Source organism: Notothenia rossii (assembly GCF_949606895.1).
Source record: "Notothenia rossii genome assembly, chromosome: 3".
Lineage (NCBI taxonomy): Eukaryota > Metazoa > Chordata > Actinopteri > Perciformes > Nototheniidae > Notothenia > Notothenia rossii.
Genome location: NC_136901.1, coordinates 15,107,432 through 15,129,634, shown reverse-complemented (window position 1 = coordinate 15,129,634; position 22,203 = coordinate 15,107,432). Strand labels below are relative to the sequence as shown.

Here is a 22,203-nt window from a genome sequence, read left to right as displayed (position 1 = left end):
GCATATCCTCCTGAATGCTGAAAACTCAAACGCACAGCTACATGTTCCTATAATACACACTGCTTGGATTTGATCACCTTACAGGGCTATCCTGGGGGGAGATTGTTTAGTTATAATAAGCCGAAACATTCAGACTCCTGGGATTACTACTGAAGAAGTGTATTTGAATTGTTATATGTGAGTGATAGTAAAAACACTACTATGATGGCTATCACTCAACTTCATTTCATTTTTCTTGGGGTCTAAGGTGGGAGTTGGATCTGCCTCGGTGGAGAGCAAGGATGGCCAGTGCATTCAGTCCTGTAGCCGTCTTGGCAGCAGGATTCAAACCCTTTCTTCCCTGACTCAGCGAGTGCCCCATGTTCTCATTTCTGTGTCAGGTTCGCTCTCTGGTGGCCCCTTATAATTCACTGCCTGATACTCTCTCCCCCTCACTATAATTAGAATCCTAACCATCAAACCCTTTCCAGGTCGTAACCTAAAATGGACGCCCACGTGCTTACTCCTCCTCATGCATTAAAACTAAAATGGCGGCCCACTTAAAATGAATTCAGAGAACACGTGAATTGTAAATAAGGAGACAACATAACAATTTGGAATTAACATTTTATTGGAGTTACAAAGGTCCAACATAGGATTAAGAAAATACATGGCAATTTACCTGCTTACGGGAACATACGGTAGCTTCACAAACTCAGACAAATAAGCTCCTCCCACACCTATATATACAAGAGTGCAGAAGCCCTTTTCGGCTCACTCAGTCCTGATGCATGGCAGCGAAGGCATTTCTCCTGCTCACTCATCTCTGATATCCTCCTGAATGCTGAAAGCACAAAGGCACAGCTATATGTTACAATGATGAAGAATTATGATGAAGAATCCTGAATACTGAAAGCGTTTAGCGCTGTTTTAATTGTTCCCTATATTGCCCCTATGCCCTGTAAGGTGTCCTTCGGTGTTATGAAAGGCGCCCCTGTCAGAAGAGGGGGAGAAAAAGAGATCTCTGTCCTCCGTGCTTTATTCTTATATATGATTATATGGAGTCATTATTCATTTGTTTTAAAGCTCAATAAATAACTAAGAAGACCTTTGACCGGCACATTTCTAATTTTGTCCGGAAGATTTAAACTTTAACGGACAAGTTGATTCGTGAAAAAAAATCTAACTGAAACTCTGCCGCACGGTCCCCCTCGTTCCTTGGAAGAGGCGGAGAGGTGGGTGTTACCGGAGAGAATTACAGTGCTTGCCGCGCAAAGGCTACTGCCCATTCTTCTCTATGAAAGCAGGGGGGCAAGGATAGGAAAGTGGGCTCGCGGAGCAGAAGGTCCAGGGTTCGATCCCCAGCCATGACAGCCAGCACTGACTGACACATATGACTCTAAAACAGGAGGTTTTGGTAAATGAGGATGAATGTAATAAACTACAAAGAGTGTAGTATCTGTAAAGTGCTGTGAGATAACATCTGAATCAATAAAACTGATTTGATTAAAGAAAGGTTTGTACAAAGAGTGTAGTATCTGTAAAGTGCTGTGAGATAACATCTGAATCAATAAAACTGATTTGATTAAAGAAAGGTTTGTACTACAGAGCTGTATTATGATGCATGTTATTTATATATATATGTATTTATATATATATTTATATATTAGGGCCGGGACTTTAACGTGTTAATTAAGATTAATTAATTACACAAAAATTAACGCGTTAAAAGAAATTACGCATTTTAATCGCACTTATTTTTGCACCGTGGAACGTTTCTCACTGGATGAGTTTCAGGGGTACCGATTATACTGGAGCACCAACTAACGTTCATGACTTCAGACAACAAGAAACCACAGTGAACAATAGTCAAACATGAACGAAGAAGCTGATGAGACCGCTTTGGTTGGCCCCGTGGATGGGACATTTTGTTTTAAAAAACGGACGGATGGAAGCGTCAATAAGAGCACGGTTGTTTGCAAATTATGCAAAAAGGAATTCGCATATCACCGCAGCACATCAAGCCTCAAGTGTCACCTCAATGCAAAACATATAGCAGCTAGCGTGGCCTATGCAACAGAGATTTTATTTTTCAAAAGGATATTGGAAGAATAGGAGGGATTGAGGTCAATCACTGGCACTTTTTTATTTTATTTTAAATGGTACATTTTATGTTGAAATATTTATTACGTTGTTGGTGCAACTGGCACTTTATGTTGAACTGTTTATTGTTTTGGCCAAGGTTATTGAGAGAGTTGGACTGAAATTGATTAGATTTTTTAAATCAACTGTTGGTAAATCAACAAAGTCTGTTATGGCCTCTGAAGCAACAGAGAGATGTTTTTTAATAGTCAGGGTTTCCAATGTTCTGAATGTACTTGAAAGTATTGTGTTTTACTTAAAAAACAAAGTGTTATAGTTTACAGAAGGTCTACCTGAATCTCTGAAATGTACTATATTCCTAAATATGCTATTGCTACACTTTATGGCAAAAATTGCACTTTTCTGTTGGTCTTGGTTAAGTACCACCTTGAAAAAAATAAACAATGTTTTGTTGCTTAAGCTTATGTATTCAGTCATTATTCAATGGTAGACTAAAATCCATGTAAAACAATTGCTTCTCACTGTTCTCAGGTCAAATATTTATGTGATTAAAAATGCGATTCATTTCGATTAATTAATTACAAAGCCTCTAATTAATTAGATTAATTTTTTTAACCGAGTCCCGGCCCTAATATATATATATTTATATATTAGGGCCGGGAATATATATATATTTATATATATATATATACAGTGGCAACCGGCCCATAGGGGCGCTAGGGGCGCCGCCACACCTCTTCCCACATACAAAAAAATATATAAAAAAATATATTTCAAAAAAAATATATATAAAAAAAAATATATGTTTTATATTTTTTATTTTTGATGAACAAGGTAAATATCATACAATTGGTATCAGTAACTCTTATATATCTTGTTTAAAATTGTGTTACGATGTCTAAAGTTACTGATAAGTCACATGTTTCCTGCCTGGCCTTGCCCTTGGCATTAGTTTATCATTACGGGGAATTGCCCCCGAGCCAAACAGCAGCAACCAGCACGTTGCAAAAGTCTCAATAGTAAACTGTGCCGCCGAAACATAATTTCAGCCAATCAGCGCCGTCAAATATTTTGGTCACGAAAGCGCTCACATTGGCGCCCACGTTGCTAACGTGAGTTGTTTTTTAGACTTATAAAGCCAAGCCACCATACGGCAGTTGAGGCGAAAAGTTCAGCCAACAAAGACTGTTTTCCAAGCAACCACGCTTCTATATTTCATTATAAGCTCTATATCCGTAAAGACATTCTCGGGTTCCTCCCTTAAATGGATTTGATGTTTAGCATCAAACTAGTGTTTTCTAATGCCGCGGAGTCAGCACGTATAACATGCCACACAACTCAAGCGTATAACTAAAGAGATAGGTTCCAATCGGGGGCACAAAGTGCAGCACAGCAGCAAAGGCGAAAGACTTATACGCTTTGAAGAGAAACCAGAGTAAATGTGGAGGCCGTCCTGGAGAACAGACATCACAGTAGTTGTCCCAGTCCAAGCCCCCGCGGTGACCCTCACTTGGCTTTTCCACATCGCCTCAACTGCCGTATGATGGCTTGGCTTTATAATTCAGCATTGGTGGTTCAGTGGTAGAATTCTCACCTGCCACGTGGGAGACCCGGGTCTGATTCCCGGCCAATGCAATAGACAGTTCTTTGTTGTCTGAAAATAAAGTATAATGCCTACACCACTTGGACTCTGCTACAGCAAACACACAGGTCTTTGGAGTGTACAAGTAAAGAGGGATGTTCTCCGTGCCTACTCCCATCAATTTGAGAACTCAGTGAGATGCTCGACATCAAATCACTGTAAAGCAGGGGTATTCAACTAGATTAGGAAGGGGGCCACAATAGTAAAATGTCTTGAAGGCGAGGGCCACAAGACTGACAATGAAAATGAACAAATGCCATTGTTATTGTACAACCAACCATGCAATAATAATTTATTATTATTATTATTATTGATATTGTTATTATTATTGTAGTAGTAGTAAAATAGGCAACCAAAATAGTAATGTAGGCTACTGTGGCAGATTTGTGGTCTGCTGCGGAATATAAGGAGGGAGAGCGAGACGCAGTCGGGTAAACGGATATTTATTTCACACAGGTTCCCGAGGTGGCTAAAACAGAACAATCCCTCAACGGGCAAATGATAACTGGCAGGGGTCTGGATTCTCGTCCTGGCGTAACGTTCGTCTTTCCGTCTGTCCGCCAGTCTCCTACTGAGAGAACAAAAACACACGTGGTTAAATACCACCGCATTCCTATCATTCTAATCCACTTGACAGCTACGTCAATCCCAGGCAATTAGCCGCTCCGCCCCCTGCTTTACAACCTGCCGCTAAACCACGCCCGCCCCCCCATACCACAGCTACTTTAGTCTAATGAATCCATATAGATTTGTGTATTATAACACCAAAATGCTGGGTGGCAACAAATACCAGAAAACAATGCTAGGCCTAGGATAGCAAATGCGATCAGTAAGAGGCAGAGGAGGCCTAGAAGTCCGAGATTAACAAAGATGCAAGCATAGGCAGCGTCCCATCATTACAAAATAAATGAAAATAGAAGCTACCTGACAAATCAGTGTGAGAAGTTGCATTTCCGAGCCATAGCCAGTTTGCTGAATTCAGGTCGGTGCGAGGTCAGAGCAAGCTGCATGCACTGGTTGAGATGTTCATCCGTGAGTCGATTGCGATGTTGATTCTTTATCAAGTTCATTGTCGAAAATCCGGACTCGCATATGTAAGTAGATCCAAACATGGTTAACAGGTAGATAGCCAGTCTCCGGCAGTGATGAAACTGATGAGTAGAATGAGCCCAAAACTCGCACAGTCCCTCTTCTCCGAATTTTGCTTTCAGCACATCAGAGCTCTGAATTTGCACCAACTCCAGCTGGAATGCAGCCTCGTCAATACCGGGCATCACGGCTTTCGCCTCGGCTGGACAGGACCCGGAAACATCGACCGCAAATGGATTGCGCACAAATAAAAGAACCTGTTTTGGAATCTTGAAGTCGTTGAATCGCTCTGTGAAGTTTTCAGCCAAGCTTTTCAAAAGTCCCTTCATTCCAGCCATTGCTGCGCTGCTCACGGGGACGTTGCGTAGTGTTGGGAAGTGGATCTTCCTCCCCATTACGTCAGGTAGAAAGAGGTCCAGGTTCACCCGAAACGCACTAACCTTCTCAATGATCTCAGCCACACTTGACCTTCCCCCCTGTAGCTGCAGGTTGAGTGTGTTTAGGTGGCCCATGATGTCGCACAAAAAGGCAATCTGTGCAATGAAATCCGGCTTTTGCATGCGTGCAAGTAGGTCTTTAGCTTTGCTTGATTTCTGGCTTGAGAGGAATTCACTCACCTCCTTTCGCAGTGCAAAGAAACGTTCGAGAACACGTCCTCGGCTCAACCAGCGGACATCGTTATGTTGCAATAGGTCTGAGTATGCGGCTTCCTGCTCTTGAAGCAGCATTTTGAACAGTCGGTGCTGCAGACCTGACGTCGAGCGAATATGATTCACAATTTTTACGACAGTCTCCATTGTTTCTTTCAACTCCCCTGACAATTTCGCACACAGAACTGATTGATGTATGATGCAATGCAGTGTGTTCACTGTGGGATGCTCTGCACATAAGCGAGATGCAAGGCCCCTTTCTTTCCCAATCATGGACGGGCAGCCATCGGTAACGAGAAGGTTGATCTTACCTAGATCCAAACCTTTCTCTTCAAAAAAACTCCAAACTGCAGCGAAAATCACTTCACCTGTAGTGCTGGTTGTCAGTGGTAAAAGGCATAACAACTCCTCTTTAAAAACGTCACCATCGAAGTACCTCACAAACAGCGAGAGCTGTGCCGTATCTGTTGCATCGGTCGATTCATCGACAGCGAGTGACATGTACTCTGTCGATTTGAGATCGGCAATTAATGCTGAAAAACAGTCCTCAAACAGTACCTCTACTCTTCGACTTCCCGATGTGTCAGAGAGCGGTACTTGCTTCAAACGGTTCATTATATATTCCTTGTTTTTATCTCCTGCAAAAAGTTCATCCACCATCTCAAGAGTACACTCCTTCACAACTTCAGCGTCAGTGAATGGCTTTCTCTTTTTGGCTAAAGCGAACATCACTCGTAGGGAAGCAGCAGTGGCCTTTTCCTGGGCTGTAGAAACAGTTGTAAGAATAGTGGTTGATGCAGTGTAAGAAGATTTAAGTATTTCTATTTTACCACGTCTAGCTGTGCTACCAGGCGGGTAAGCAGCATTGAAGTTAGCAGCATGCTTGGTCTCATAGTGGCGCCTCACATTAGCAACCTTGCAGACTGAAACAGTTATTTGACATATTAAACATAAAGGTCTAGGATTGGCGTGCGATGGTAAAATAAATACAAAATCATCAGTCCATTTGGGGTTGAAGTGTCGGTTTTCACCGTCAATTTTCCGCCGTTTCTCTCCGCTCATTTTGGATCAGTAACGAGAGTAACGAGATTGACACGATATCGCGATAATTACACGCTGATCAGTCCAATGCAAGATTGCCTTTTAAGAGCTATTGAAGGAGAAATAATTTGGACTCATTTAATTCGGATAACATAATAGCGAACATATATTTACATTTATTTAAATGATTCTAAAAATAAATTCTGTAATTAGAAAAAAAAAATTATATTGGAATATGGAGTGCGTTCCAGGGGCCACGAGAAAGCTCCCCGCGGGCCGGATTTGGCCCGCGGGCCGCCAGTTGAATATCCCTGCTGTAAAGGATGACCGGTGGACTGTATCCCTTCTTAAATGACTTAGAGCATATAGCATATCTTTTGAAAAATCCACCTTGTTGACCGTGCTGTTGACCTCGCCAGCGTAGTGGTAGTTAAGGTGTCTTTTGAATGTGGGCAGATGAGTAGTAGAATCTTTGTAAGCCAAGAGGAAAACTAGGTTCCCATTCTCTGCAAATGCAACATATTTTCACTGTTGTTTGGAATCTGTACTAGCACACAATTAGAGAGTAAAGCTATTGAGTGACTATAGGCATTGAGTCCAAAAAAGACCCCTGCTGCTGTGCTGCAGTTTGTGGCCCCGATTGGACAAAAACACAAAATACTGTGTAAAACAAGAGAAGCAACCTCACTTTTACTTAACTGGAAGTTCTGAGTACTTCTTCCACCTCTGCTTGATAGGAATCGGGATTTATGTTGGAAAAATCATTACAAATTGGCAATGAGGAACGCTTCACGAATTTGCGTGTCATCCTTGCGCAGGGGCCATGCTAATCTTCTCTGTATCGTACCAATTTTATTATATGTGCTATCGAAATAACACAATACTGCCCTGCATCTGGGGGGTATTCCCAGGCCTCTGAGCAAGGGTCAACTTTGTATTATGGTAGCAGAACGCATAGAGCTCAAAGGGAGCAAAACACTGGGTTTAAATGGGCCGAAAACTGCAGACAGAAGCTGCGCTAGCATGGTTCGTGGCTCTCGCCTTTGGCTTCTTTGGCATTGAGTCCAAAAAAGACCCCCTCTGCTGTGCTGCACTTTGTGCCCCCGATTGGAACCTATGTCTATTTCAAGCCTTATCTGTCTTTAAGGCTTAGGGTTAAATGTGGTTGATGGGCTGCTTTGGCCGGCTCAGAGGCAGGAACTGCCACGCCGTGTTCTTTGTCGTTGCAAGACTGCCCTGCCTCTGACCCGTCCAACTCATACTTACCTGGCAGGGGAGATACCATAATCACCAAGGTGGTGGTTCATCTTTGGCTTTGTTGCTGTCGTGCGGTTTAAGGGGGCGCAATAAAGTTTCCCTGGTAAGCCAAGACCAAGTGGGTTCACCATGGCTCAAAACCAGACCAATCGCCGAAATGCTGTACGTTTTGACCTTCTGGAAGATCTGCAGATGGACCGCTTACAGTTAAGCCGACAAATCCTGCAGAAAGAGCTTGATTTTGGAACAAACCATCTGGAATACATATTTGCTTACCCTGGGAAAAAGATCTTTGAAGTCATCTTTACAACCAGCCAACACTTCCAAAACTGCTTGGAGAGGTTTGAAAATAAGAAAACCTCAGCATCATGCTTTGATAAGATCAGCATGACACCACTTGCAGAAAGGGATCTGAAAACTGTGTATGTAATGATATTTTCAGAAAAAGTCAGGAACCAGGATGTCTGGATGTCGATGACAAGGCACTGTGAGGTACAAAATGGCATTGAGGTAATGGACATTGATGCAATAAAAACCGGGTCGAGACGTTTCCAGGTCCGTCTCCAACAACAGGATGGGGTGCTCTGACACATTCCAAACTCCATACAGTTGGGAGCCTTCAGGGGTTCTATGTTCTACCATGGGCAGCCAAAAGAATGCAGGAAGTGTGGCAGTCTAGACCACCTCTCAGCAGACTGTAGCCGGAATATTTGCAGGATTTGCAAAGCAACAGACCACTCATCAGCAAATTGCCCAACCCCTGTCAAGTGCAACCTCTGCTCCTCCAAAAACCAGTGCTTCAGAGACTGCCCGCATGCTTACTCCAACCGGGTGAAACTTTCACCTTTTGAAACCCTTGAAATCCGAGATGAGGAATGCGCAATTGATGAACACGCAACTGATGAACCAGAGCTCAGTCAGGCTTCCGGCTCAGGCACCAACGAAGAACCAACAAACAAAGTCTCTCAGCAGCCAATACAAGAGCCAATTCAGGACCAAGAGAAGGAGACATCAGAAGGTGACCCAAGCATCAACTGGAGCGCAGACACAGGGGAGGATATCATAGACACAACCTACATCCCCCTCCCTATGGCCCTTGCTGCAGTCCAGAAGGCAGATCCACTGCCCAACCACCGCCCAGGTACCAGAAACGAGAGAAACCCGGGGACCCTTCAAGACCCAGAGAATACGCTCCATAATGGCAAACATCATCACTCCTCCACCCCAGGGGAAGCAAGTATTCAGGGAAGACCCCCCTGATACAGCACAGGCAAGTGTCCCTTTTGTCCCACCTATCGCCATCACCCAGATAAAAGACACAAGGGATTCACCATCACGGAAAGCCTCCAGGAGTCACCACAATCAGGTGAACCCTCCCACGGGGACTCTCCCTCCCCAACCTCAAATCCCTTACTTGAGCCTGAGGATCTAGTTAACGTCTCTTCGGCTACATCTATAAATAATATCTATCTGAATAAAGAAAGAGCTATAAAATCCAAGAAAAAGAGATCAAAGAAGACGCATCATAGTTGACACTTAGAAAACCATGCCGCCCTGCTTTCTCCCATTTGCTCCTTATGCCCCCCATTTCCATTGCATCTCTCAACACAAGAGGCCTAAATGATCCTGTTAAATGCCAATCAGCCTTCACATTTCTACATTCAGAAAAGCATGACATCTACCTACTTCAGGAAGGTAATATAAACTATAGGGACAATTACAAGATGTTTGAGGACAGATGGAGCCATGGACATTCAGTGTGGTCGGGCGATAACAAAAATCGGTCTTCAGGGGTTGCAATCTTATTTAATGGGAATCATTTTGACATCCAGAGGCTACAACGCATATCAGATGGTAGAATTCTCTGTGTTGATGTTGGGTGGGGTGATGACAATCTGAGAATTATCAATGTGTATTGCCCTGCTGGTCTAAAAGAACGCTTAGCAACACTAAAAGCAATCCAGCCACTCCTTTTATGTGGAAGGGAGATCATATTGGGTGGAGATTTCAATTGCCTGTTGGCAATCGTTGACAATCGTTTAACAGCATCCCTTGTAAAGCTGGACTACAGCTCAGAAGCCCTAAAAAACCTAATTAATTACTTTAGACTCACAGATAGGTATCGTGCCAAAAACGCTAACTTGCCAGGCTACACTTGGTCAAATGGTAAAACACACTCAAGATTAGACTTTCTTCTGACCTCAAAGAGATTGCAGGTCATCAACGCATCTGTAAAACCAGTATTCTTCTCTGATCACGCCAAAATGGACTGTTTATTTGATTTTAAAGGAAAGGGTATAAGAGGTAGAGGCTCATGGAAGATGAATACATCCCTTCTGGAAAATCCTAGTATTGTAAGGAGATTTAAGGAAAAAATCTATATGTGGTCCTCTCTTGAGTTTGTTTTTGACTCTGTGATGGACTAGTGGGAACATTTTAAAGGGCGAACTAAGAGCTTTTTCATAGAGGAAGGTAAAAAAGAAGCAAAGAAAAAACGCTATAAATTCAAAATCCAGCAAGCAAAACTACAACGACTTTACACAATGGCCTATGCGGGTTTAGATGTAGCAGAAGACATAGCGAGGCTTAAGAGAGACATGTCTCATCTTACTACAGAGGCAAGTTGCGGATTACTTACACGTAGCTGAAATCTGACCATGGTTGACCATGTTTTATAACCATGGTCTAACCATGGTTTCCTTCAACCATGTTCAACCATGGTAGACCATGGTCTACATGTACCTTGTTCCAAGAAACCATGGTCAACCATGGTAGAACATGATCTAAATGTATATTTCAAGAAACCATGGTCAGCCATGGTAGACCATCCTACATTTGTACATCGTACTTTTGTTTCTAGAAACCATGGTCAACCATGGTCTACATGTACCCTTGTTTTAAACCTGCCTTAAATGGGGTCACAAATATAAACAACAAATTGTAAATCTGAAAATCATGACTGTTTATTTAATACCCTGTAGTATTCTTATCATACCAAGTACAACATGGTGAGTGACTGTCTGCCACATATAGGACTCAACCAATGTTGAACCAACATTTACATAAAACATGAATTACATACATGTACAAGTTTACAGCAGTTCTTAAAATATGGTGTCTGGTATATATAACTCACTTGCACCGTGCATCCAAGAAGAGGCTGATACTCGCATGATATTACATGCTGCACAACATGGCCACCTCTAGATAGACACTGCTGTGGTGGTCCTGGTAATTATTTGGGACAGGCAACATGGGCACGAAGTAGCTACCTCCCCTGGCCCAGAGAAGACACATGCTCTTCCAATGTTTCACCCCATCACTGTATCAGCATTGGGCATGGAATGAAATCTGCTTGGGCAACATGGAACGCTCTGCCAGAACTGATGTCCTGCCGACTGTGGCAAATGCACCTACGATCACCCAGACACACTGCATGTCATTGAGAGGCTTGTGATACTCCTATTACCTACAAGCACATGCAAGGAGGTCGACAAGGCAAGGAAGAAGCTCCTTGCCAAGAAGGACTCTGGAGCAGCACGTTCACTTTCTGTACTATTCGACACATTAGTACATTGTTCATTTAAACACAGCATAGCCATGCAGGTTTGGTAGTTGTGCAACAAAGGCACACGTGTTTGCACTAGTGTCTATGAAAAATAGGATTTCTCGAATCGATTCAACAGGAATCACACTTCTCATGTCACCAATTTCTCTGTCAACTGCTACCAGATGTTTGCCAGTTGTGAATTTATCCAATGGAGATGGGCATTATCTGACACTATTAACAATGCCAAACACGTTGTCACTGCCTTCATCCAGCAGGAAATACTGAACAGAAGCAATGTCTCCATTTGCTAACAACACAACGTGGCACACTTTCTTTTTCATTCTGGAGTAGTCTCTTGAATAGATCTTTTGTCCCCCAACTTGAACCCTGTAGACCTTTTTTAGGTCATTGACAGAAGATGCTCCAGTCTTCTCCAGAAAGAAGTTCAAGTCACATGCTGCAGGCTGGAAAGTATGTCTTGCCCCAGCAACAAAACAGCCTTTTGCTGGCTTGAGATTCGTCCACACATTGCCTTTTCTCTCATTGGGATCTTTGAGACCAGCGGTACCTTCATGTTTGCGGAGGATGGCATGTACTTCCTGAAAGCGAAGAATCTGTTTGGTGACATTGCCAGTGCCATGAACAGCTTTGAGAAGCATGCTGTTGCAGTCTTCAAAGGCGAAGCAGCTCCAAGCCCACAATGGGCCCCAGTTCTTCACACAGCTAGTCAAGTGTGCACCTGCATTGTGTACATTCAACCCACTGGTTCCTGGTTCATAGAGGACAGTGAAGTCTGCATAGAACAAATCCAGAAGAATCTCTGCTCTCTGAAGGTCTTGTGGACATATATCTTGTCCCAACAGGATCTGGATAGCCTCTGATAGGCATGCAAAGTGCTCAACAAACACATCAGGCAGAATGCCTTCTAAGCATGGTAATCCATAAAAAAGTAGCCAAGCTTGAAATTCAGTGGCCTTAAAGTTATGGTAGTGTTTTTCCAGATCACGTGGCAGTCTGGCGATGAAATCAGGGGGCCGAATTTGCTGCAAACGACAAGATACATCATGGATTCTGTTGCCAATGTAGTATGGCTTGCGAGAGTTAGTCGAGGAAAACCATCTGTACATCAGTGTCTTTGTGACCCCTAAAAGAATCCCATGCATGTATTCGGGCACAATGCCAGTGGCAATGTCAAGAGATTCCAGGTCTGCCAGGGGTGAATGCCCTTTGAATCCATGTACCCTGTTGTGGGGTGTTGCAGCATCCATAGCCCTTTGGATGCTTTCTGCAGTTCGCTGGGGGTATCTATCCCCCTCAGCACGGTGGGGATAACAGCGGCTTGAGCCTCTACCCTGACCAACCATTGCTGCTGGCTCCTCACAAGTTACACAGGCCTCAGCACCATTGAACTGAGTCATGTTCAGAGTTCCACATTTTGCTAGCAGATCCATCACACCACAGATCACAGCCATTTTTACTCGAATACTCTGCCCTTTCATGATAACTTCAACACCGTCACGATACAGTTCATTCATGTCTTCAGTGAAGGCACTGAGAAATGCCTTGAATGGGGGTTTTCCTTTACCCTGCCAGATGCCTGCGACTATCATGTTTTCACGCGCAAACCTTTTCGTTGGCGGCAACTCATTTACTGCTAGAAATAATGGCCACAGTTCTGTTTTGGTTGATGAATACAACAAAACTCCATCTGTATTGAAAGTGGCAGTGATGTTGTTTTCAGCAGAGAGAAAGTTTCCATCCTGCAAGAGTCTTCGGTAGCAGTCCCCATCAGTAATGTCGCATATATCCACAGGTGCTTCAGGTGTTGTTCGTGCCTTGGTGCTTGCAATTGCCTTCCAAACTCCTGCAATCAAAAGGAAATGAACCATAAGAAAATGACCTAATGAACTAAAACACTACTCCCCAAGACTCAAACACTGATTTAGAACAACATTTTCTGATAAATAATTACAATACCTAGTCATGTCCTATTTATACTGGCCTCAGTGTGAATTGCACCAAGATCTATTTCAAGCAATCTACTGCTAACTCAGACAATCTTGTGTTGAATCATATCCACTGATCACTACTATAAACATGATAAAAGACATGCACATTATACAGGATTAAAATGGCAGAAGATAATATGTACTAGTACCTGGTATTTGGAGCAGTGAAGCAATCTGCCGTTTTGCATCTGCCATGATGAAACTTCCTCGTGGTTGTCGCCCTTGCCTCATTTGTTTTGCGAGTGGCCCCTGATATCGCAAGCCATTACATCCATCAGTCTGACACTGATATTCATCAGGATCACTTGAGAAGGAGCTTTCACATGAACAGCAGTAGTGATGTTCTTTATAGTGGCTTTCTCCACAAAGTAGTTTCCATATTTTGTCATGTGTCAGCCCTTTCACTGTTGTAGATTCTGGAAAGAGTGAACCCATCAGGTCCAGAATGTCTTTTGATGCACTGGCTGACAAGTGGTGTTTCAAAAAACAAGAAACAATCTGCAAAGCTTGTTTTTCCTGTTCTGAGAGGCAGTGTTCATCTACAGTGTCATTGTCCTCATCTGATGAGTCTGCATCACTGTCGCCATCCTCATCTGATGAGTCTGCATCACTGTCACCATCCTCATCTGATGAGTCTGCATCACTGTCACCATCCTCATCTGATGAGTCTGCATCACTGTCACCATCCTCTGATTCACTAGTAGTAGTACTAGATGGTATACTTGACATAACAGAACATGTGCCAGATTCTAAGTATGATTCAGCATCACATTGTTCAACTTCAATGTCATCCTGCAACTTTGGTGCATCTTGTAGATCATGCTGAACTTCCAAGTCTACTTGGTCACTGCCACTGGGCAAGTCTGGGGTAAGTCTAGTTTGTTGCTGAACAACTGCATCACTTCCATGGCGATGCAAGGTTCTCATCGGAACTGGGAGGCTGGGATCATCTAGGTAGCGTTTAAGTGTTCTTTTGACTGGGCCTGAAAACAAGCAGAAGTAGAAGCACATTAGCCTTTAGACTTTCAGTATCAGAGTAATTTCATACCCACTATGTTTATGTCTGTAACCCAATAATTGTCTATCTATATATATGTATACAAAATACAAACGGTTTACAAGTCAGAGACCAAATTTCGAGCGATTTTGTCAGTATTTTCCTGATAAGAGTTGATCTGCTTTTAAAGTTTTATAAGAATCTTGACTATCCCCTATTATCGCTCATGCATATTTGTTGCCGAAGTTGCGCAGTGCCTGATAATACAGATGTATAATTAAATTTAACAGGGCGTCGGGGCATGGCATTGTCAAAAAGACTAGGCTGCCTAATCTAATGCCAGGTAATGCCGTTCAAAATGGTTCAAAAACTGGTAGTTAATAGTAGTTTACAGAAAAATGCCTGGGACCTCTCAGACTCTTCACTTGACTTCAGTTCAGTCAGCGAGGATGACAAATGGCAGCGAGTGGTGTATAAAATAATAAATATATTTTTCTCGGTCATGTACCATATTCACCCATACGCCAACAAATAATTATTTTGTCATGACGATTCGGGTGAAAAAATACCCACAATTTAGCATCCGTATATTTGGAGTCACACACGCCGATATCGCCGCCTACATAGTCACTGAATGGACCCGCCGCCCAGCTGTCATGATCGATTAGTACCACGTGTAAATGTGCAAGTATTCCGTGGATGAGTGTAATAAAGTTTGGACGCATGAAAGAAATGTATGATTGATATATATTTGTTTTATTTTTGAAGGGGGTGTAGACTAATCTTAAGTGCTAAAAATCTCACTAAAGTTGAGCGGCAGCGATCTTCTGGTTGAGAGCCAGCATGTGTTGACATACTTCAATGTTAGTTTCGTATAGGGGTCTACAAGATTCAGTTTCTAATAAAAAAGTATTAATTTTTTATGCCAAATTTATCGTTTAAATATTCTCTCAAACAATATAATTTGAAAATTTGGAGTGTGTTGCAGTGACACTACAATTTCATCGTGCTCTTTGCCTGCCATTTTGGCAATGGCAATTTTGGCATTTTGGCATGGCAATCCCTTCGCTGTGGGATTCTACCCCCCCCCCCCCCCGGTCAATCACCCACCAGCGGCATTCGGTGGGCCGACGGAGCTTCCCGTTTAAATGGCCGCCAATCTCTTTGGAGGGCAGGCCGCTGTGTGTACAAGACGGTTTAGGGCCGACACTTCAAACAATAGAGAGATTAATAGGCCTAATCACATGATGCTGGGGTGAATGGGAGTGCTAATTACGAGATTACAGTGACGCAAATCATAATTGGCCTGGCTCGTTATTAGTAAGTAAGCATCAAGAAATTCTCCGCGAGTTCTCATAATCCTATATTATCGCCCGACCAATCGGGAACCGGCTACTTCGAATCTTTTGCCGTCCGGACGGTTCGGGTGGAAACAATTAATTGTTTGACCAATTTTTATGGGTGTCCGGATAGAATGGGTGAAGTAGACCAGTGCATGACATTAAGGATTTTGGGCCATCTAAGCTAATTTACAGATGGCCCTGAGCCCAATAGAGATTGCCCTGAAAAATGCGCGCGGACGAAATGACGCACGAAGGGTTTGGGGGGCCTCCCCCTAGAACATTTAGATTTTTGCAGGTCTTCTTAGATGCTGTCTGGTGCATTCTATAGACTGAATTATAAGTTGAACCACAACAATATTACAATTTCAATTGTATTCTTCATTTCACTTGTTTGTGTTTGCTCGCTTGCATGCCCTGCATAGCTATAATAAATACTTAAGTTGTTGGTCAAGACACTTTCCATCTGATGAAGGCAAATGCCTTCCCAGATGTAAAAAAGTAGATAACATTACATGCAGTTATAACTGCCAAAACAAACATTATTTACGCTATTATGGCCCCTGTTAAAAATGTTTGTAATGTTATCTACTGTAAGTTGGTCGAAGGAATGCCTCCTCATCCGGAAGCTGACCGAGCAGACCCGAGCAGCCGAGTGCATCCGCGAAGAACACACAATGGCGACGTCAGAGTTCCCGTTAGCAAGCAAATCTAAATCTCTTCGGTCAAAATGTCCGGTCAAAATAATTTCCCTTTAGCGCAATACCGCTTCAGTTGCGCCACTTATGTGACAGACAAGAAGAGTATGTGACAGACAAGAGTAGTCAATTCTAATGTGTAACACTTAATGTGGAGAAAGAGATGTGCTTTATGGGTTGATTGTGCGTTGATCTGTTGCTAATGCCTGTCGGGTCACCCATTACTGGATCCGCGAGCTGCATGATACTGGTATAATAGATTGCCCGATCGGGCAACCAGCAGGTGAGGCTTCATGGCCCGAGCTAAATACTAGATGGCCCCGGGCCATCGGGCAGTCCTTAATGTCGAGCCCTGTAGACTAAGCTTATCTCGCAAAAATCGAATTTCATCTGGCAGACTTACTTTTGTTGTGAGCACTGACGAGATGAGACAGGATGCGTTCTTTCCGTGATAGAATCCTCCCGCATTCAGAACACTTAAACCTTGTGTTTCCATCAGTGTCAGTCTGGATCGAGTAGCAGTCTTCCTTTGACATCTTTGTAGTTTGCTGAATGAGTCCAGTTTGTTCATTTAGGAGTACGAGTTCAGCCTAAAAGTAAATATGAACTCGTGTTGCGTGCACAGTACGCCATCTTGTCTTGCTCTCGAAGTCTCATTCGAAATCTCGTATTTTCTCGGCGGGCGATTGGAGTCTATGGAGCAGTCTCCCGCGGAAATTTCCTCAGACTGGCCGAATGTCAAGTGTTTTGATTGGTCTCCAGAAATCCCAGATGATCCAGATGATGCCATTCGCTGTTCCATAACCGTTGGCGCGAAGGCAACCTTTTCCGATCTTGCCAGTTAGCGTCACGATCGGCCAAATTGCCTAGATTTTAATTCTACATCTGCAAGTCATTTATTAAAGTGTAACTCAGCCAAGATACTCAAGATGACGACACACGCACTGATGTGGTGGCCTGCAGACCGACAGGGGACGGTCGTGAGCCTGAACTTGATAAAAATACCTCGGAAAGAGCTGTCAGAGTACCATGTTGGGGAAGAAGTACAAGCTCAGTGCCCTGGCTACCCTGGGTTGCACCGGGCCATAGTGTACAGTATAGGTATGTAGACTATGACTATCACTGTGTATATGTTGACAATGATTATTATTATAGGCCTAGACTAGCCTAGAGGATATATGTAGCATATTGATTATCGATTATTGTAGGCTTACTGTAAACTAGGAAATGGCGAATCTTGCATGAAACATAAGGTTCTATACTACGGCTATAGCCTATAGCCTGTAAAAAATAATGGTCCATCTTTTACAAATCATGTTATATAGTCTATGTCAATAACATTATTATCCGAGATCGTTTCAGGTCTAGACTCTAGTGTTGATGCATGGTATATGGGATCATCGACTGTATACCTACACTGACGTTTTTTTGCTTCTAGTATCTACTATGACAATTTTGTGTGAAATAATGATGATTTTTATGCACGTCAAAATGTCAGGAGTGTTAGACCTATAACATACGCTACGCTTTTTGTGTGACAGTAGGCCTTTCATTTCCAGTCTCCTTGGAGCTGTTTAACCTTTAAATCATAAGAGCTTGATCTTGAGAATTATTTGAAACCATTTTAAATGCAAAAATCTCATTATTTGAGTATATAAGCTACCTTTGCGTGAATGTATTGCCACATTATGCATCAGTGGATAAATACAAATTCTGACTTTGTGATCTCATAACTAATTTGACACTCATATTACACAAATGAGATTGATACATTTTCAACTAGTCTAGGCTAGGGCCTTAGTATATTGTGAAGAATTTTGATAGTTTCTCTTCAGAAAGTATTAAGTTTTAGTACCTTTTTAAAGATGCTAAGTGCAAGGTAGTCTACCCTCCTTATCTATTTGAATTAAAATGTATACAATTTTTGCAGTAAATATATTTTTTATAATCATGGCTTTATACAAATTTTACCTTTATAACTGTTAGATACATGTATTGGTTAAGGTAATTTGAGAGATAAAAATGTGTATGTAATTAATATGACTTGCTGTGTTGACACTTTATACCAATTAAGGTGTGTTTCTAGAAAACCGCGAAACACAATAGAAACATACACATTACACATAATTCGGAAGAAACTGGCAATATTATATCAACTTTCATAGTATTCACACCAAAAAACTATTTATACAACTTTTTATTTTTTACCCCTCCGTCACACTTGTGGAGCATTATTTTTTTAGACAGGCCATATGGCATAACCATTTCTACTGTAAATCTGTCTGTAATTTCACTGGTCTAAAAATTACACTCTAACCAGTGCTAACATTTATATTTGTTGATCTAATTTATTTACAGGGCAAAAGAAAGACTTGGATATTCTTTCCAAGGATCCAATTTTTTTGGAAAAGGCCCTGGTCATGCAGGAGGAGGTGGAACCAAAGCCGAAGGAGGTCACCAGGGTCTGTGACACTGATCAACCAAAGCCAGCCCAAGGCCAAAAGCCAACAAAGAAGACACCAGTGAATGTCCCTGTGGTGGCCGACATGGCCCAAAGAATTGCAGAGAAGACCAATGGGTAGGTTTCAAGATAAATACTGTAAATCATGAAATATGTTAATTTTGTATTTAAAAAAATATTTAATTAAACATGTTACCGGGCACTCCTGTACTTTAGGGGACCCAAATCAAGTCTCGTCAATGCGATAACATTGACAATAAGTGCTCACTGCATATTCTACCTTACTACTTCCGCCCACACACAAATGTGGTTTTATATGGTTCTCAGTTCGTGAGTCCGATTCCCTAATAAAATAAACGTCAATCATACAATTCTTTCATGCAATCAAATTTTATTATACTCATACATGGAACAATCACACAGTAAGCATGTTTTTAATCACGTGGGCCACCCAGAGTGTGGCAAATGTCACGCCGTTTAGTGACTTCGGTGTTTGCCTGTAAACACGTAATGGTTAGGTACATTCCGCACTTCCCCCTGTCGCGGTCTGAAAAGAAAACATTGTTGTAGAGCAGAACAAGTATTTACACAGCAATCTTGAAGTAGATGTCCCAAAATATCGGAATTGTAAAACCCACTTGTCCCAAAACTTCCAATTGAATAAAAAGCCCAATTTGCTCAAAATAGAGAATGTCCCAAGACGTACAGGAATTATGGGTACTTGACAAAAATGTGCAGAAATCACATAAGCACAAAATGTTAGTGCAGCAGAAGCCAAACAGTGGATCAAAGTGGTTGTTTTTAGTGTCTTGTTCTTCTGTTTATATTTTATTCAGTTAAATATTATTTTTCTGTACAGCAATGGTGACGCCGAACAGCCTCAAACGAGTTCAACGGAGAGAAGTAGACCCAAAGACGAGTAAGAACTTATATCATGCTTAATTGCTTATTCTCAGGAGTCTTATGTCTAATGAAAACTAAACTAAAACAAGTATGTTTAATTTTGGACCATTTGAATACTATTTAGGATTAAGGTAACAGTTCTAACAATTTAGAAAAATACTGACAATACTACCATGGTTACAAACATTTGATCTGTTAGTATTCCTTGTAAAAAAATCATGCATTTTGTACAGCCATGGTGACACCAAAAAACATGAAACGAGTCCGATTTCAGGCAAGAAGACGAGTAGCCCGAAAGATGAGAACTATTTCTCGGGAGTCTAATGAGTTGATGTTTAGCCAAAAGGAAAATTAAGCTAAAACAAGTAGGCCCTATGCTACACTTGAATACCTTTTAGGATTAAGGTACAGTTCTCATAATTTAAAAAAAGAACTACAAAATTACTGACATTATTACAATGGTAACAAACATTAGATATGTTAATTAATTTTCATGAAAAATTTGTACTTAATTATTCCTCCTAAAAATAATACAAAATGATTCCTAAAAAATACGCATTTTGTTTTCCAGCTTTGTAACTCGTAAAGAGTTTAAGGAAATGGAAGAGGAGGTGAGGAAGCTGAAGGCGCAGATCAAGAGAATTAGGCGCCAGAGCAACCCTGCCGAACATGGCAGCTCTCTACCATCACCATCACTGCCAACATTGGAGGTCGCATCACCGCTGCCAAAATCACCGTCGCCAAAATCACCGTCGCCAACATCGCCGTCGCCAAAATCACCGTCGCCAAAATCACCGTCACCATCACCTTCGGAGGAGGCCCTTCATGAGTTGATTCGGCACGAGGACAAACCATTCCTGGCTGTCAAAATTGTTTTGTGCCAGCTGTTCCCCCGGGCTTACATTTTAAGCCACAGCGTCTCGGGGAAGGCTTCAAACAGCAAAACAATTGCCAAGCCACCCTTTGATCTGCGACTTTTTGGCAGAATGCTGTCGGTTGTGACGGGGAAATTTCCCCAGCTGAAGAGGAGCATGATCACCCCACTTGTTCATGCTGTACAGAAATGCTTGACCAAGAGTACAACATGAACAAGTAGGTGATCATGCTCTTCAAGACAGACTTTTTTATTTTGTGTTTTACATATTTTCTTCAACTTTTTAGATTTTTGGAAGGGGGGGGGGATAACCTCACTTCAATGGTCAGACGGGGGTGGGGGGGGGGGGGGGGGTGTGAACATTGGTATTTTTTTCTGAATGGAGAGAGGGAATAGAAAAGGAAAAATTATTTGCTTAACAATTTGTCGCAATTGCCCAAATTGTCTGTTTTAATGTCAGTGGATCAATAAAACACAAAATAAAAAAGTCTGGCCCCAGCTGGGCAAATATTTTGGAGAATTATGAACTTGCATTAACCAGACTGTTCTAATTTGAAGTTCAAATGTACATCTTTGTAAACCATGTGTCATTCATAAACAACACCATTATGTCTGCATCAATCTATTGTTTTATTATTTGTGGTCAACCATTGTTCTTTGACATTTTGTACCGACAGTCCACCATTGTTCCATGGTCAACCATTGTTTTCATGGTCAACCATACCATTTTAACCATGGTCGACCATGGTTTGACCATGGTCTACCATGGCTTGACCATTGTTTTCATGGTCAACCATACCATTGTTTAACCATGGTCGACCATGGTCGACCATGGTTTGATCAACCAAATTCTCCTTCCTAACCATGGTCAAGAATCATGGTTTGATACCATGGTTAACCATGGTTTCCATTTTACCATGGTCTCAAACCGTGATGCCACTTCCCAACCATGGTTGACCATGGTTGATCATGGTACAACCATGGTTCGGAGAGCATGGTTGATCATGGTCAACCATGGTCAACCATGGTCTATTTCACCAGGGAGAGTAGGTCATATGGAAAATAACGAAAAATGTACAAGATACTTCTTTCGAAAACTAACCCAACCGAGAAATGTTATGGATGCAAAAAAAGATACAAATGGGAAAGAGCAGACAGATATAAATAATATACTTGCCAGTGTACAGCTTTTACTCAGACCTCTATAAAAGTGAAGTTCTGGACAAAGCAGCTTTGGCTAATCTTCTATCAAAAGTAAACAAAAAGGTTAATGACCATGAAGCTATTCTGGAAAGTAAATTAACTGTAAATGAATTGACCAGAGCAATTGAGAGCATGAAGAAAAACAAGGCCCCAGGTGCCGATGGGTTGCTAAAAGAATTGTACATAACCTTTTGGACAGAATTGAAGGCCCCCCCTATTGAAAATGTATAATGATAGCCTCCTCACGGGTAAATTACCACCATCCCTGAGAGAAGGCACAATCTCCCTGTTGTTCAAAAAAGGTGACAAAAAGGAAATAAAAAACTGGCGCCCCCTTACACTACTCGGCGTGGACAGAAAGATTTTAGCAAAAGCTTTATTTTTTCGATTACAGGACGTGGTAGAGG

The 22,203-nt window shown here is 42.0% G+C and overlaps 1 protein-coding gene across 1 annotated transcript; it reads left to right on the top strand.

The window, feature by feature from the left end:
* Window positions 1-16,683: 16,683 nt before the first annotated feature.
* LOC307034431 (uncharacterized protein) lies at window positions 16,684-20,921 on the top strand. The gene is made up of 4 exons (XM_079673276.1): window positions 16,684-17,456; window positions 18,714-18,933; window positions 19,676-19,735; window positions 20,291-20,921. Exons 1-4 carry the CDS (start codon window positions 17,285-17,287, stop codon window positions 20,805-20,807), a joined length of 969 nt encoding a protein of 322 aa, XP_079529402.1. The 5' UTR covers window positions 16,684-17,284; the 3' UTR covers window positions 20,808-20,921.
* Window positions 20,922-22,203: the final 1,282 nt, after the last annotated feature.

Excerpts from the sequence above, each read along its gene's own strand:
- LOC307034431 (XM_079673276.1), top strand. The coding sequence starts at position 17,285 with ATGACGACACACGCACTGATGTGGTGGCCTGCAGACCGACAGGGGACG. Across the intron at positions 17,457-18,713 it reads GGCCATAGTGTACAGTATAG|GGCAAAAGAAAGACTTGGAT; the intron begins GTATGTAGACTA and ends ATTTATTTACAG. Across the intron at positions 19,736-20,290 it reads AGAAGTAGACCCAAAGACGA|CTTTGTAACTCGTAAAGAGT; the intron begins GTAAGAACTTAT and ends TTTGTTTTCCAG.